The following is a 15789-nucleotide window of genomic DNA, read 5'->3' on the forward strand; positions in this document are numbered from 1 at the left end:
TGACTGGCTGGTAGGGGGTCTGTACTGTCCTTCCTGGGTTCTGGGGCAATGGCTGTAGCAATTGATTTAGTTGGCTTTTCTAGGTTCCACGGGTGTGGGGCTGGCAATATGACTGTGTGTCCGACGACTCTGTAAAAAAGTGGGACATACAAGAAAGTTTGGGTTGGACCAATTTGCTTAAGGAGTGGCACCTATTCTCAAGGAAGCCCAGGCACTTGATTGAGATCCTTCTGACTAAAACCGGGCAGGTCAAGAAATCAAGGAGGGCAGAATTCTGGGTCTGAATTCTGTAGGTTTTTCACATAGGTGATTTCATATTCAGACTTTTAATTCTCACTGAAAATCTCATTACTGGAGGTTTTGTTAAAACTGGAACATTTTTATATTACTGACGTTTTTCATTTGGAGTATTTCATGTTATTATTTGGGCTTATTGCAAAACACAGTGTCTTTCAAACTTTTTTCTTAATTTATGACATGCAGTAGGGAAATGCAGTTACATCGTGGCCCTGTAATCGAAATACAACGTACAAAATAAAAACCTCTCCGCCTGGGTTCCCCCGGAAGCAGGGCCTGCGACAAGGCCTCGTGCGTAGGCAGTTTATTTGGAAAGCGACACCAGGGAGCAGGAGCGGGAAGCAAGAGGAATAAAACAGAGAAGACAGATGAGCCAACGCAGGCGTGCGTTATGGAGTTCACTATTGCCATGGTGACCGAGCTGTCTCACAGGACCGCCTGAGCAGCTCAGGAAATGATGCTCACAACCACCTCCTTGGGGGACTGGCGCCTGGCCCACACTGGGCTCCAGGGTGTCCTATGGGTGTTGACTCCCCCTCCTCCCGAGGTGCACTGGCAAGTGGCACCTGTGTGGACTTGGTCAAATAAGATGTGGAACAGAGAGGATCTGAGGTGGCCATCGGGGGTGTTTAATGAAGGTATTTGCCCTTACCGAGCGCAATGCCTTCTGTATACTGCGTTCTGCTCAGTTCACACACACACATACACACATGCTAGTTGAGGCCCACGAGCCAGTGGTTCTCAAAGTGTGGTCTGGAGACCCTGTTTCTGGGGGTCTGTGAGGTCAAGACCATTTTCACTATAACACTGAGATGCTATTTGTCTTTTTCACTCTCATTCTCTCATGAGTATGCAGTGGAGCTTTCCAGAGGCTTTGTGACGTGTGGTTTTAGAACAGACTGAATGAAGCAAATATGAGAACGCAGCTGTCTTCCATTAAGCCAGATGTTTAAGAGATTTGCAAAAATGTAAAACAATTCTACTCATCTTGCTAAATTTGTTCTGAAAACTATAGTTATTTTTCATAGAATACCTTAAATATATTACAATGTAATGGGTTTATTATTTATAAACAAATAAAGTAAAATTTTCTATTTTAATTTCTAAATATAACTTGCATACACAAAAGCTCTTTCAGGCTCTCACTCTTTATGAGTATAAAGGAGTCCTGAGATTTATTTAAAAAAAAAGGTGAGAATCGCTACACTAAACTGATCACGACCCTCAAAAGAATTGCAGCCCACAGTCTGAAAAACATTGGCATCACCTTTTATGAGCTATCAGGACAACATGGCCGGGAAGCACAGTGAAACATTAATTTGAGGTTTCGAGTGCAGTGCAGTGCTGGAGTTAATTAAGGTCCTTTTCTGACCCATTTCAAAACCTTCTTGGGCCCATGACTGGCCCTAGGGGAATGCAAAGGAAGAATGTTCACCTGGTCAGGAGTCTTGCAAAAGTGGGAAGAGAACAGCTCTGACAATGGCCACCTTCTCTTCCAAAGTGAACAGCCTCTCCCCTAGGTGACCACAGACTCAGTTAAGTCCAGTCAATTAAGGCAGAAGTTCTCAACCTGGCTGCGTGTTGTGTGTCAGGGAGACATTAAAAATTCTCTCGCCTGGACCCCACTCCAGACGAGCGAATCAGAATTTCTGGGGGTGGGGTACAGGCAGTTCTTTTCCTTTTCACTGATGTATAACTTACATCAAGAGCACCAATCTTAATGATTTAACTGATTTTTTTTTTTTTTTGGTGAGGAAGATTAGCCCTGAGCTAACATCTGTGCCAGTCTTCCTCTATTTTGTATGTGGGATGACGCTACAGCATGTCTGATGAGTGATGTAGGTCCCCACTGGAGATCCAACCCTTGAACCTGGGCTGATGAAGTAGAGTGCACCGAACTTAATCACCAGGCTATGGGGCTGGGCCCCATAACTCTGATTTTTTTTTAAATATATTATATCCAGGTAATCACCACCCAGATCAAGATGTAGGCTGTTTCCACTGCACCAGCAGGCTCCTTCCTGCCGCCTCTTGGTTAATATCACCATTCCAATATTTATCACCATAGACTGGTCTTTCCTGATTTTGAACTTCATATAAATGGAATCATACAGTATATATTCTTTTATGTCTGGCTTTTTTTTTGCCCAACGTTATGTCTGTGATATTCATTCATGTTTTTAGGTGGAGCAGAAATTCATTCTTGTTGGCATATGGCTGTGTGGTTTTCCATTGTATAAACAGACCACAATTTATTTACCCTTCTACCCTTGATGGAGTTGGCTGGTCCCCTCAAACTGCTCTTAAATGTGGTGATGTGCCATGCTCTTGCTATGAAAAAACAGGAACTAGGACAAACTAGGGAACAGGAATAGCAGATTCATGTTATCCATCGCATGCTTACTAGGCAGGGATACGGGTACTGAAATGCAAGTCCTAGTTTTCCCAACTATTTACAATTATTAGTTTCATTTTTTCTTTTTTTACAGCAGGTATGGTTAAATTTACATAAGTTAAAACACGGCTCCACTCCTGGGTAGAGATTTTGGGTGTCAAAAGTTAGAAGGCCTTGAGTGCTAGACAAGCTTAGATTTGGTCCCACTTGCCAACTGTGTTTACTCTTGCTAAGTTATATATGTTTGCTCTTTAAAACCTATTTCTATCTAAGCTTCTTAATCTTATATGAGATACATCCAGATATTAATAAGGTGGTGTCACTCAAACTAATTCATATTCCAAATCCTCCAGCCCCCTCAAGTGCCTCCCCCAATACTGCCTGACTCAGTAAAAGGCATAGCCATCAAACCTAGGAATGACCCTTGATCACAGCTTCTCTCAGTAGTCTGCCTAGCCTGCGCAATCGGATCCATGCAGCCAGTCGGTCAGCTGTGTCCCCCGCAGATGCTGCAAAGCCACCCCGCTCCTCCCCAGCTCCACTGCTCCCTCTGCTCTAAGCAGCAAGCCTTCCTGCCTGGACTAATGCGAGACCCTCCTGACTGGTCTCCTTACTTCCACTCTTGCCCCATCCTCAACTCCCGCTCCCCAATCCATCCTTCACACACTGTCAGTGGCTTTTTTTTTTTTTTAAGGATTGGCACCTGGGCTAACAACTGTTGCCAATGTTTTTTTTTTTCCCTGCTTTTTCTCCCCCAACCCCCCCTGTACACAGTTGCATATGTTAGTTGCCGGTCCTTCTAGTTGTGGGATGTGGGACGCTGCCTCAACGTGGCCTGACCAGCGGTGCCATGTCCGCGCCCAGGATCCGAACCCTGGGCCGCCGCAGTGGAGCGCGCAAATTTAACCACTCGGCCACAGAGCCGGCCCCGTCAGTGGCTTTTTAAAAAGATAAATCAGGCCATGTCACACCTTTCCCTAAAACCTCCCAAGAGCTGAGTATCTGGAGAGCCTCAAGCTCATCACACTGACACTTGAATCCAGACTTCCTACACTGGCCTACAAAGCCCTTCACGGCTGGGGCTGGGTCTCTCCAGGCTCACCCCAGACCACACCCACATACCGTGTGCTCTAGGCCCCCCCTGGCCTGCTGTCTTGAGGACACACCAAGCTCCTTCCCACGGAGGGTGTGGCCTAGCTGCTTCATGCTTGGAAGCTCTCCCTCCCCGTCCAATCTTTATACAACAGGCTCCGTTTTTGCTAATCAAATCTCAACCTCAGCTGCCTCTCTGAGCCGCCTTCCTTGACCATCCGATCTACAGCAGTCACCCCTTTACATTCTAGAATATTATACTATCTTAACTTTGCATAGCACCCAGTAAATACTATTTTCTTGTTTATTTGCTTAGTCTTTCTCAATCTGTCTCTAAAACGTAGGCTCTTTGAGAGAGAATCTTATCATTGCTACATCCTCAGTGCCTGGTATGCAGTAAGTACTCAATAAATATTTGTTTGTGTCTTAGACATGAAACTGGTGGCAAGGACACGTACATTAAACATACCCTTCTCCCAAATCCAAGAGTTTGAATTCTGGGCCTCTGAGAACAAACAGTAGGGAGGACACAATTGCCCCTGAAAATTACAACGTTAATGTCTCTCTGTTGGGACTTCTTGCTGCTGCTTCTGACACTTATTTTGGTAATGCAGTATTTTATTTATTCTCTCCTTAATAACTTATATTTGAGAATACTTAAATACTAATGAAACTTAACCTAAGAGAAGTTCAGCTTACATCTTTTTATATTTCAACACCAGGGATTAATAAGAGAGGTAGTCAAAATAATTATGGTCAAAATTATTACATCAAAAACGTATAATAAATGTGTGCCGCTAGTCTACACACAACTCAGTTTTGGGTGTAAGTTCTTTGGCTGCAAGAAAGAACATTCGGTTTACTTCACTAATAGGAATATCTCTTAATGCTGGGATGGCCTCTTCTTGGTATTTCTTCTGCTGCTGATTTTTCGCATAGTTATCTGCAAGGAGAGGAAAAAGGGCTCAGTTACCCAAGCAATTTCTTCTCTAGTCTCTGTGGGTTATAGAGACCCACCACATAGTTTACGAGGCTGATGTCTGGACAACGACAAATACCACGTTTAACATAATTAAAAGACTACTTATATTCTCTCTTTAGAAGAAATGTCCCAATTAAAATAAAAATCAGCAAAGTACTTTTTGCATCTCTAATTTGGATAAGGAACTAATATTTCATTCAACTATACAATGATGATTAAAGTCCCATTTGCCATTTGACCATAGGTAGGTAAGCCTACCCAGGCTTGGGAAACATATTTAAATCAACACCCCAAAACTATTACATCATTTGGTACAATCATTCATGCAAACCTAACAATTTTCCCTCTTTGCACAAATTGTCTATTTGCTGTAATTCCAGTCAAGAATGCAGGGAATACAGAAGGCTATCAGAGAAGAAATATAAAAATACTATAATTGATTTTCAAAATACATTGTATAGGCTGACAAAAAGAGGCTTTGAAAAGTTAAAAAATCATATCAGGGAACTTAAAAAGTACTTTGCTTCCTAGAATCTAAGCAAGCTCAGGAATCTAATTTATTTTAATCTTTAGACTTGAAGTAAAAGAACTTAAAAAATAGAAAACTACAAAAACATGCTGTGGCTCTTCTATTCACTTAATTGGGGTCAGGCGTACAGTGACCCTGAGGATGACACCTCCCCTCCCCGCGAAATCCCTCTCCTGGACAAGCTCTGCATGGACCTATTGGCCATTCCTTGATCAACACTGCCTGTTTAGGATAAAAAGTTTTTCTCAGGCAAAGTTGCTGAAGAACATATTATATGCTTGTGGTTTTTATGGGAAAATACACCTGTTAACTAGTGCTGCAAAAAGCATATTCATCAGAACTTATTTCTGCCATGTAAACACTTCCTCTGATATAACTTTGTATTTCTTTCTCCTAGGTTCTTTTTATTGTGCCAGTGTGTGTCACCTAGTGCAGCATATTCTTGGCTGTTTTTTTTTAATAAGATTTTTTTTTTCCTGCTTTTTCTCCCCAAATCCCCGCAGTACATAGTTGTATATTATTAGTTGTGGGTCCTTCTAGTTGTAGCGCATGGGATGCTGCCTCAGCGTGGCCTGATGAATGGTGCCATGTCCACGCCTAGGATCCAAACCAGCAAAACCCTGGGCTGCTGAAGCACAGCATGTGAACTTAACTACTTGGCCACGGGGCTGGCCCTTGTTTTGCTTGATAAAAGTACTGACACCCCATCCTCCATCCCCCAGCAGTTTCTTTAATACCATTTACCTGTGATTGTATGAATGGAGTCGAGTGGAGAGGTACTCATCATGTTTATTCCAAATAAGAGTATATAACCGATTACTATAGTAATGAGGAGGTAGACAGGCAATGCGACCGCCCAGTATCTGCAGAAGAGAATATTAAAGCAGGTAACAGACTTCCGAAAGAGCTGAATTCTCGAGTCCATCACCAAGTTAACATACTGTGAAAATTTAATTTTAATTTTTATTGAAGGAATACATGCATATAAAAGGCAGTCAAATAATTCTACAAGGCCTATAATGAAAAGCTGGAATCCTGTAATCACACCCATCCTGACCCCAGAGTCTTACTCTCCAAAAGGGAACACTTTTAGCATCTGAGCTGTTTCTTCTGGTATTTACTTACACATTTCTACACAAGGTACTCATTATTATCTCTTGATTTTTTTCAATTTCAGACATTTTCTCTGGACTACCTAAGACGGAGATGAGGAAATTAGCTCTTTTGCACCCTGCCCTCTCACCTTCCTCCCTATCCTCCTACTATACTTACATCACAATTTCTGATCATGTCAGCAGTTTTTTTGAGGAAGATTAGCCCTGGGCTAATCTGCCACCAATCCTCCTCTTTTTGCTGAGGAAGATGATCCCTGAGCTAACATCCATGCCCATCTTCCTCTACTTTATATGTGGGACACCAGCCACAGCATGGCTTGACAAGCGGTACGTGGGTCCACACCTGGAATCCACACCAGTGAACTCCGGGCTGGCAAAGCGGAACATGTGAACCCAACCACTGCACCACTGGGCCAGCCCCCACATGAGCAGTTTTTAAAAATTATTGTGACTATTGGGCCGCTCCCGTGGCCAAGTGGTTGACATGGCGCTCCAGCTTCGGTGGCCCGGGGTTTCCCTGGTTTGGATCCTGGGTGCAGACATGGCACCGCGCATCAAGCCATGCTGAGGCGGCGTCCCACAGAGCACAACCAGAAGGACCTACAACTAGCATATACAACTATGTACTGGGGGGCTTTGGGGAGAAGAAGAAGAAGAAGAAAAAAAAGAGATTGGCAACAGATATTAGCTCAGGTGTCAATCTTTAAAAAAAAATTATTGTGACTATATAAATGATGTTTGCAACTGAGCACCTTAGTGTATTATTATTATTATGTTTCCTTGTACAATATTTTGTTTTTCCTGGATTTAGTAGTTACATCTTTTTGTCTTTTTGCTTGGTATCCCATGTACCTATCAATACTGAATCCTCAAGTTCTCTGATAGGACTCTATCTCCTATCCTCTCAATACGGTTCAGCACATCAAGTGCTCTGTCCTGGATGTTTTCCCGGGTGCATTGTTTCCTTAATAATTTCCTCCCTACTGTTTTCTCTTTCCGGAACTTCCAAGAGATAGCTTTTTTGCCATTATACTTTCCTCATCTCTTCTCTATTTGCCACTTTGCTGTGTTCTGTTCTACTTTCTGGAGATTACCTTTTAGTTTATCTTCTAACCTTTCATTAAAATTTTAATTTTCGCCATCATATTTATAATTTCCAAATACAGTAATTCCCTGAACATTCCCCTTTTTATAGCATTCTGTTGTTTCATAGTTATAATCTTTTATTATCTTTGAGCATTTTGTTATTTTAAAATTTTCTTCTGTTCCTTGCATTATCTTCATTTCCTTCAAGTTCCCTTTTTTGCTTTTCTCTTTTATATTCCATTTTAGAGGGTTTTTTTAATGTCTGGTAAGTTACAGCTGTCCATTCATATTTTAAAAATGAAGTAATAAGAAACTAACTGGAAGCATTATGTACACGTGGGCAGGATGGCCAACTGGTGAGCTCCACCGTAGGAGACCCGGCCATTCACTGGAGGATGTCCAGATGTCAGAAATTAGAGATCTTTTCTCCTGAGCTGGGTGACTTCCTCAGGGAGCACCCTACCCTCTTTGTTGGGAGAAGTAGAGTGGTATAAGCCTGCCAACCAGAAGCCTGAGATCCCAATGAGGAAAGGTGCGTGGGGGGAATCCCATCACTGAGCAGATTCACACTTACTCCTGTTTTCAGTAGGAGCCTCATCTCCACATTCAGTTCGACGGAGCGTCCCCAGCCCAGAGCCTCATTCAACCTTTTCAGAGAGCAACACTCCTGTCTTCTAGGGGAGGGTTGGTCTTCAGTTTTGAGGGCCGAGGAAGGGGACTGGAGGTCTAATGCTCTTTAAGCACTGTTTTCAGCCCAACCCAGAACTACTGTGTTAAAGAGGTGCCTGTACCTCCAGTGTCTGAGCCTTTCTGAGTTCCAGGGCACAAACATTCTTGCTGGCTTCCCTCCTTTAGCAATGTGGAAGAAGAGGGAACTAAGTCAGTCACCTCTCACCCGCCTGCAATCCACTTCCCAAAATGCTGTTGATACTTCTTATCTACTTTTCCGTTATTTGTTCCCGTGGGTTTACGCCTTACATTTTTTTCTACGGTATCATTTTAGCAGGATGTTGGGAGGAAATGGAGATAAAGATGTGTGTTCACCCCACCATCTTTAATTAGGAGGCGCACCAATAATGATTTTTTAAAAAGCTTTGAATTTCTAAATGGTTATTTATGGATCTTAAAAGAATAAACATTGAAAATTTGGGTAGTCTTTAGGAAATATCTGATCATTCAAAGCAGTATTAATATATTCTTATTTTATTTAAGAAATACGTTCAACTTACTTTTGAGGCCAATAGGTTAAGCCTAAGGAGTTTAGCCAAGATTCAGGAACAAATGCCCACACGAGATATAGTACTATAGAAGAGGGGAAAAGAAAAAAAGAAAAAAGTCAGTAAGGCATGCATCTCATCTAGGAAGGCTCAGATAAAACAGAAAGGGTCCTCTGGAGCTTCCCTGCTTCTCTCAGAAGTGATTTTTCCCTCCTTTCAGTTCTTCTAGCTCCTTATTTCTATCATCCTTGCAATACTTATTATAATTATTTTATATTAGTAATCTCTTTATTGTGGTTAAAAAATATAAAATTTAACCTTTTTTAAGTGTACAGTTCAGTCGTATTAAGTATATTTGCACTGCTGTGACACAAATCTTCAGGATTTTTTCATCTTGCAAATCTGAAACTCCATATCCATTAAACAGCAACTCCCCTTTTCCTCCATTAGTCATTTTTTAAAACAAGTTTTAACTCACACTGGATTTTAAGCAACTGAAAGGCAGAAATTGTGCCTTAGCAATTGTAATCCTGATAGCACCAAGCAATTTTCTTTATGCATACAAGGAATTTAATGCTTCATCCCACAGGGTTGAAATAATTACAGACATTTAGTTGCTTATAGTCTTGTCCTGATCCACATGTTGGGCTGCCGCCTTATCTCCCAGAGCACAATCTTATTTCCTTCAATCCAACTTTCTGGGGCATCCTTTACTGTTGTCCCTACGTGGTAAAAACAGCTAACCTCTGACCGCTCACTGTGGGGTAAGCACACTTCCAAGCATTTTACATGCATTATTTCATTTAATCCTCAAAACAATCCTATGAAGTATTATGTCATTTTTACAGAGGAGGAAACGGACTCTTAGAAATATCTGCCACGGGTAAGTGGCAGACACAAATTTCAAACTACCTATATCGATGATGATGAAGGATTAACATTTTTCTCAACACATATGTATTACAGAATTCTATATGTCAGAAGCATGAGATACAATAGTGAGTCCAAAAGAGCTGGCTTCTGCCATTCCTGAGCTTAAAATCTTGTGAGGAAGAGAGAGGAGTAGATTGCTATTTTCAGTACACTAGGAGAAGTGCTAATGAGTGACTAACAAAAGATGATATAGGAGCACCACTGCTGGTGATGGAGGCAATGTTAATGGTCAGGAAAGATTTCCTGGAGGAAAACTGGGGCCTAAAGGATGAGTAGGAGGTTAGCCAAGGCAGTAAGAAGCCCCAAGAGATTCGGTGGCAAGAGCAGATGAATGAGTTATGGGAGTTCTCAGAGTGAGTGTCTAGTAATTTCAACCCTGAAGAAAGAAAACAATTGAGCAGTCATTCTCCACAGAGTATTGAGTGACCTTCCAAAAATATAAATTTGACCATAACACTTGTCTGTTTAAATCCTTCAGTGCCCTGGGAATAAAATCCAAACTCCGTACCCAGGGATGGCCAGGACTTAAATGATGTGGCTCCTGCCTAGCTCTCCAGTGTTCTCAGGCACTACACTCCAGTCCAGCCACACTGTCTCAGGGCCACTGCACTTGTAGTGAGCTCTGTCTGCCTGGAATGTTCTTTCCTTGGCTCTTTCAATGGATGCTTCCTTCTCTTCCTTCATGTCTTAGCTCAGACGTCACCTCCTTAAAAGAGGCTTTCCCCATCACTTGCTATTACGGCTGTATCCCACCCACCGCACCCTCATTACTCCCAATCATTTCCCTTTATGTTCTTCAAAGCTATTTTCACAATCTGCAATTCCTGTTATGGACAGCATGTTTGTGTCCCCCTCAAATTCATATGTTGAAGCCCTAATTGATGCTATTTGGAGTTGGGGCCTTTGGGAGGTAGTTAGGTTTAGAAGAGGTCATGAAGGTGGGGCCCCCATGATGGGATCAGTATCCTTACAAGAAAAGGAAGAGACCAGAGCTTGCTCACACTCTCTCCCCACTATGGGAGAACGCAGCAAGAAGCTGGCTGTCTACAAGCCAGAAGAGGGCCTTCACCAAGAACCCCATCATGCTGGCACTCTCATCTTCCACTTCCCAGCTTCCAGAACCGTGAGAAATAAATCTATATTGTATAAGCCACCCAGTCTATGGTATTTTGTTATTGCAGCCTGAGCAGACTAAGATAATTACCTTGCTTTTAATTCAGTAAATATTTCAATGTAAAGAGGGAGTCATGTAAGCCCCCTGCACCCACCACTAGTTTTATCATAACTGTTGGGTACTGGCCTCTGACCTCCTCCCTCCTATTACTTTCTGCCTCACTTTCTCAGGCTTCAACCTTACTGACATCCACCTGTTTCTTGAACCTACAGGCATGCTTCTTCCTAACGGCTTCTGTACTGGCTATCTCTGTCTGGGAGGCTCTTTTCCCAGATCACCATATGGCTAACTTGCACTTTTCACGTCTGTGCTCAAATCTCACCTCTCAGCGAGGCACTGGAAATTCCAGACCGCTGTATTTAAAACAGCAACCTCTTCCCACTCCTTATTCTCCATTCTTGCTTAATTTCTCCCATGGTACATGTTATCATCTCACATTGTATATGTGTGACATATTTAACTTGTCCATTGGCTAGCTCCCCCCATGAGAATGGAAACTCTATGAAAGCAGGAAATTTTGGGCTATTTTGCTCCTCCTTTGCCTCTCCCAGTGCCTGGCATGTGGTGAGCACTAAAAAATTTGTTGAATTAAGTTTCGGCTGTGGGTATTACTGGATTTAAGTCTTAAAGTCATTACTTTGATTTATTTGTACAGTTTCTAATCCTTCATACTCTCTAAAACAAGGGTTGACAAAAATGGTGATGTTGATGATAACAATAACAGCAGCTAACACTTATTAAGTACTATTGTTCCCATGCATTGTTTTCAGGGCTTTGCATAAATTACTCCAATTAATCCTCACAACAGTCATAAGAGGCAGCAGAGCGAAGTCAACCCACTGTCTGGGTTCAAATTCTAGCTCCATCACTTACTGGCTGTGTGACCTTGGACACGTTCCTTAAACCCTGTGTACCTCAGTATTGTCATCTGTAAAATGGGGACAAAAATAAGACTATCTACCCTACAAGACTGTCTTATGCATAATAAGCATTCAATAAACATCATCACCACCCTTTTACAGATGAAGAACCTGAAGGCTCCAAGAGGTTAAGTAAATGGTCCCAGATCACAGAGGGAATCTGTGGGGGAGTCAGGATTTGAACTCAAGCTATAACTTCTTCACTCCATAGACTCCCCTAGCCAACAGCTTGGTTGGCTATACTGATGCACTTAGGGTTCAGAAGCACTCCCACTCCCCCACCTCCCCAGTTTCCACAAAATTCCACAAAGTTGGATGGTGGGCACCTAATATTCTCCCTTTTGTTTCCCTCCTAATTCTCAAATCCCTTTCAGCAGAGACGTGGGGCCTGCTGTTTGTCTTTGGGCATCTTAGTGTCTCAGTGAGCATCAGTTGCCTCATCTGTAAAATGGGATCTTATGGAGACCGAGCAAGATCTGGGATGTATAGGGCACCTGACTTCTCCAGCCTAAATCCCTTTACTCTCCAGCTCCTACAGGCTGCACTGGAGCCACACCAACTTACTCACATCCAAACCCCTCATTCAAGGCCTCCCCACTTCTTACCGTTGGGGGAAAAAGCTGTCTCTGATTTCCCAGTTTGATTTCACGTCTCTCCCCTGGGCTCCCATGGCACTTATCACACTGAGTGTTAATCGCAGATTTACTTGTCGGTCTTGCCCACAAGACCATGACCACAGGGACCAGGTTTTATTCACTTTGCAATCCTCTCTGCTGCTGTATAAATATTCTGTTGAGACTGAATCTTTTAGGCTAGTGTCTGGCACATAAAAACCTCCGAACAAACCTAGGTTCCCTTCAGGTCTTCTTAAAAAGAGACATAGGTAGAAAGAACCACAGTTCATGTGCGCACGTTCTGACAACAAACGCAGTAATTTCCTTGTCCTGGAACACCAGGAAAAGGCCCTGGCCATCTCTCAGCAAAGTACTTACTGAAGCCAAACTGGGAGCTTAAGAAAAGGACAAAGCCATAAATCGCTCTTTCTGGCAATGGCGACGGTGAATTTTCCACCATTTTCCCGGTGGCTTTAGACAATCTGTGGAAAAGAAACACAATGGCCCGTGAGTGATTTCCTCCCCGTCACCATTGGTCTGTCTTAACCTCATCGCTCTGCCATGGGCACAGCCCCTGCAGTGTTCTTCCCGGACTAAAGCACTGCAAACTGCCATCCTGCGCACACACCTCTGACACACCCCCACTTGCCCACCAGACCCCACGCCTCGCGTGCACGCGCAAACCCCCCTGCGCGCGCACAGGGGCACACAGGGCGGAGCGAGCACCCTGCAGCGGAGGGGAGGGGACGGCAGGGGAGAGCAACGGAGGGACAGACGCCGCTCCTGCCCCGCAAGCTTCGCCTCCCTTCGGGAAGGGAAGGGCAGGGCGGAGGCTGGCGCGGCCTATCCCGGCCTGGGCTGCGACGCCGGGGACCCGACCCTGCCCTCTCGTGGGGGCTTCTGTTTCCCATTAGAGGGAGGATAGGAGACCCTCGACCTTGTGTCCTTCATGCGCCCAGTGGGGCCCCTTCCGCCCGCTCTGCCACCTCCGCGCTGAGTCCTCTGCGCAAGTGCCAAGGGGCGAGCCGCAGGGGGGCGAGGGACAAAAAAAAACCGATGGAAAGTCCGAGTAGCGAAGGCACCCACCCACCCAAGCGCAGGCGCACCGCGCCTCTCGTCGGACCGGAGCGCGCGAGCGCGGGGTCCCCGCGGGATCGCTCAGCTCGCCGCCGCGGAGGTGGGCGGGGCGGCGCCACCGCGCATGCGCGCCAGCCCACGTGACGCGCCGGCCGCCCGCGCCGCCGCCCGCTCCCGGCCGCCGTCTGTCTGACGTGGAGGGCCTGAGGCGGCGGCGGCTGGCCGCGTCCGAGGCTCGCGGGCGGCGGGCCCCGGTGAGTGCACACCTGGCGCGCGGCAGGGCTCCCGGATGTGTCTCCTTGTCGCGCTGCAGCCGAGATGCCCGGGGAGCGGGGCCCTCCACACCCCCTCCGTGGGTGTGTGGTGAGTGTGGGTGTGTGTGCGTCGCCCCGCGTCGCTCGCTGTGGTGCCCGCGGTGTGTCTGCGTGGGTCGGGCTGCCGGTGCGCTGGGGGTGTGGCCGCCTTTGTCTGCCCCAGTGGGTGTGTCCTCTTTGACTGGGGTCCCCGTTCTGCAAGCCTGGGCCCCTCCGGGCGTCTGTGCGGGCGACGGTGGATGTGGCCCCTTTGTGTGCGCATCTCCCTGCCGCCCGCGCATCTTCTCCCGGGTCCGAGCGACGTGACGCCCATGCTAGGCGTGAGGTCCCCCAGCCCGTGTGTCCTCTCCTGGCCCCTTTTTGTCTGCGCCGGTTCTTCCCGGCGGCGGCGTGGGCGCCCCAGGCTGCGTGGGTGGCCCCCCCTTTGTGTCACTGCCCCTTCGGGGGAGTGTGCGTCCCCCGCGCGCGTGGCCGCGCCTCCTGCAGTCGTGACCCCCGCCTGGAGCATCGCCGCCCCGGTGTGCGTCCTCGCGTGTCCCCGCGCGCCTGCCGCGCTTGGGTCTTGTGGAGTGCGTGATCTCGGTGGTGCGGGTTTTCGTTCGCGAGTGTTCGTGAATGTTCGTGCGCGCCCGGTCCTCTGTGTCTTGTGTTTCCTATGTCTGCGCCACCTGTTTTGGTGAGCGTGGCAGCCGAGTCGGGGCCGGCGGCTCCCCAAGGAGGGGGGGAAATCAACCCAGCGCTCCCCCCTCCCCTGCGCCCCTTCGGAGCATCCTCCCTCCCCCGACGCTTCAGGACCCGGGGACAGCCGCGGGTCTGGCCAGCTGCTCCGCAGTGTTTACGGTGTCAGGTGTGGCTTGTCGAGCCAGCCTCTTCTGGGGCCGGAATAAGGGAGGGGACAAGGCCAAAAATGGAGCCAAGGCGTAGGTACCAGTGCGGCGTGCCTTTTCCAGAGGCGCCCTAGATGCCCAAAACCCTTCCACTGCAGAACTCCTAAAAATACATGCACACGCCAATTGGGCGAATACATTCTAGCCGACCCTGGGCGTTCGTGATAATGCTTAATATATATGGTGTTTTATGGCGTTCACATAAATTATTTCTTTTGATTCTGCCCTACATCCTGGCGGGAAGCAAGGTAGACATTTTGGAGATTTTACTTCTCCCCTGGGAATAGTTTCCTCATAGTTGAGCTCTAGTTAGGGCTTTTTTTATTGCAGGAAATTTGCGTTTTTTCCTAAGGGAAATGGAATTTCTTATAAGGATGCAAAGAGAGAAATTTCAAACCCTTTAGGGACCCAACTGCTGCTGCTCTTGCTCAAAGGTTCGTGCTCTGCGCTCAAGGCCTGCGTTTTGGTGTCTTGTCTCTGTTCATTTGCTCTCTTTTCTTACTCTTGCCTAATTTTCCTTTTTAATTTTTGGAATATTTCACATATAAGATACAGAGGGGGATCTAACCAACCCATGACTCAGATTTACAGATGTAATTATTTTGCCAAATTTACTTCGGAACCTCTGTTTTTTTAATGAGATAAAATTGAAGATATTGGAGGTGCTCTCAGTTCCTCCCCCTCCTTCTCTAGAGGTAGCCACCGTATTCAGGTTTGTGTCTGTCATTCTCTTGCATATTTTATACTTGGATTACAGTGAATCCATAAACAATATCTAGTGTTGTGTGTTTTAAACTTTAATGGTATTAAATGATATGTGTCTTTTTGCCGCTTGCCTTTTTCGATCAGCATCACATTTTTGAGATTTATATATGAATAAATTTCGATAATGGTGTTATCATTGGTTCGTTCATTTTTATTGCTGGTATAGAATTCCATTGTATGAATATACCAAAATTTATCCATTTCCTTATTGATGGACTTTGAAGTTGTTTTTTGGTTTTTCACTCTAAGAACAATCCTGCAATAAACGTCTTTGTACTTGTTTGCTTGTGCACACATTTGGAAGTTTCTCTAGGAAATACACCTAGTAGATGAATTGCTGCATAGTATGATAAGTGCATCTTCAACTTGACCAAATATCACAGAAGCTCTCC

At 45.5% G+C, this 15789-nt stretch overlaps 2 protein-coding genes across 24 annotated transcripts in view; one reads left to right on the forward strand and one right to left on the reverse strand.

Annotated features, from left to right (window-relative positions):
* Positions 1 to 4473: 4473 nt before the first annotated feature.
* PIGP (phosphatidylinositol glycan anchor biosynthesis class P) lies at positions 4474 to 14554 on the reverse strand. 5 transcript variants are annotated; one of them, XM_070597658.1, is made up of 5 exons: positions 13698 to 14554; positions 12733 to 12836; positions 8726 to 8798; positions 6040 to 6158; positions 4474 to 4727 (listed from the first exon to the last, which is right to left on the reverse strand). In XM_070597658.1, the coding sequence occupies exons 1-5, from the start codon at positions 14024 to 14026 to the stop codon at positions 4582 to 4584; spliced, it is 771 nt and encodes a 256-aa protein (XP_070453759.1). In that variant the 5' UTR covers positions 14027 to 14554; the 3' UTR covers positions 4474 to 4581. The 5 variants fall into 5 exon arrangements, with proteins under 5 accessions (XP_070453759.1, XP_008517562.1, XP_008517563.1 ...); XM_008519340.2 differs by lacking the exon at positions 13698 to 14554 and adding an exon at positions 13445 to 13578; XM_008519341.2 differs by lacking the exon at positions 13698 to 14554 and adding an exon at positions 13441 to 13558.
* TTC3 (tetratricopeptide repeat domain 3) overlaps positions 13543 to 15789 on the forward strand; it is a 150250-nt gene continuing 148003 nt past the window's right edge. For 6 of the 19 annotated variants that reach the window (XR_011533951.1, XR_011533947.1, XR_011533950.1 and 3 more), the window contains exon 1: positions 13566 to 13794. The gene's annotated coding sequence lies outside the window, so the exon portion shown is untranslated. Of the gene's footprint in view, positions 13795 to 15789 lie in introns of all 19 variants that reach the window. The other 13 variants (XM_070597636.1, XM_070597640.1, XM_070597644.1 and 10 more) reach the window with 11 other exon arrangements.

The sequence above is a fragment of the Equus przewalskii genome, chromosome 27, assembly GCF_037783145.1.
Source record: "Equus przewalskii isolate Varuska chromosome 27, EquPr2, whole genome shotgun sequence".
Taxonomy (NCBI): domain Eukaryota; kingdom Metazoa; phylum Chordata; class Mammalia; order Perissodactyla; family Equidae; genus Equus; species Equus przewalskii.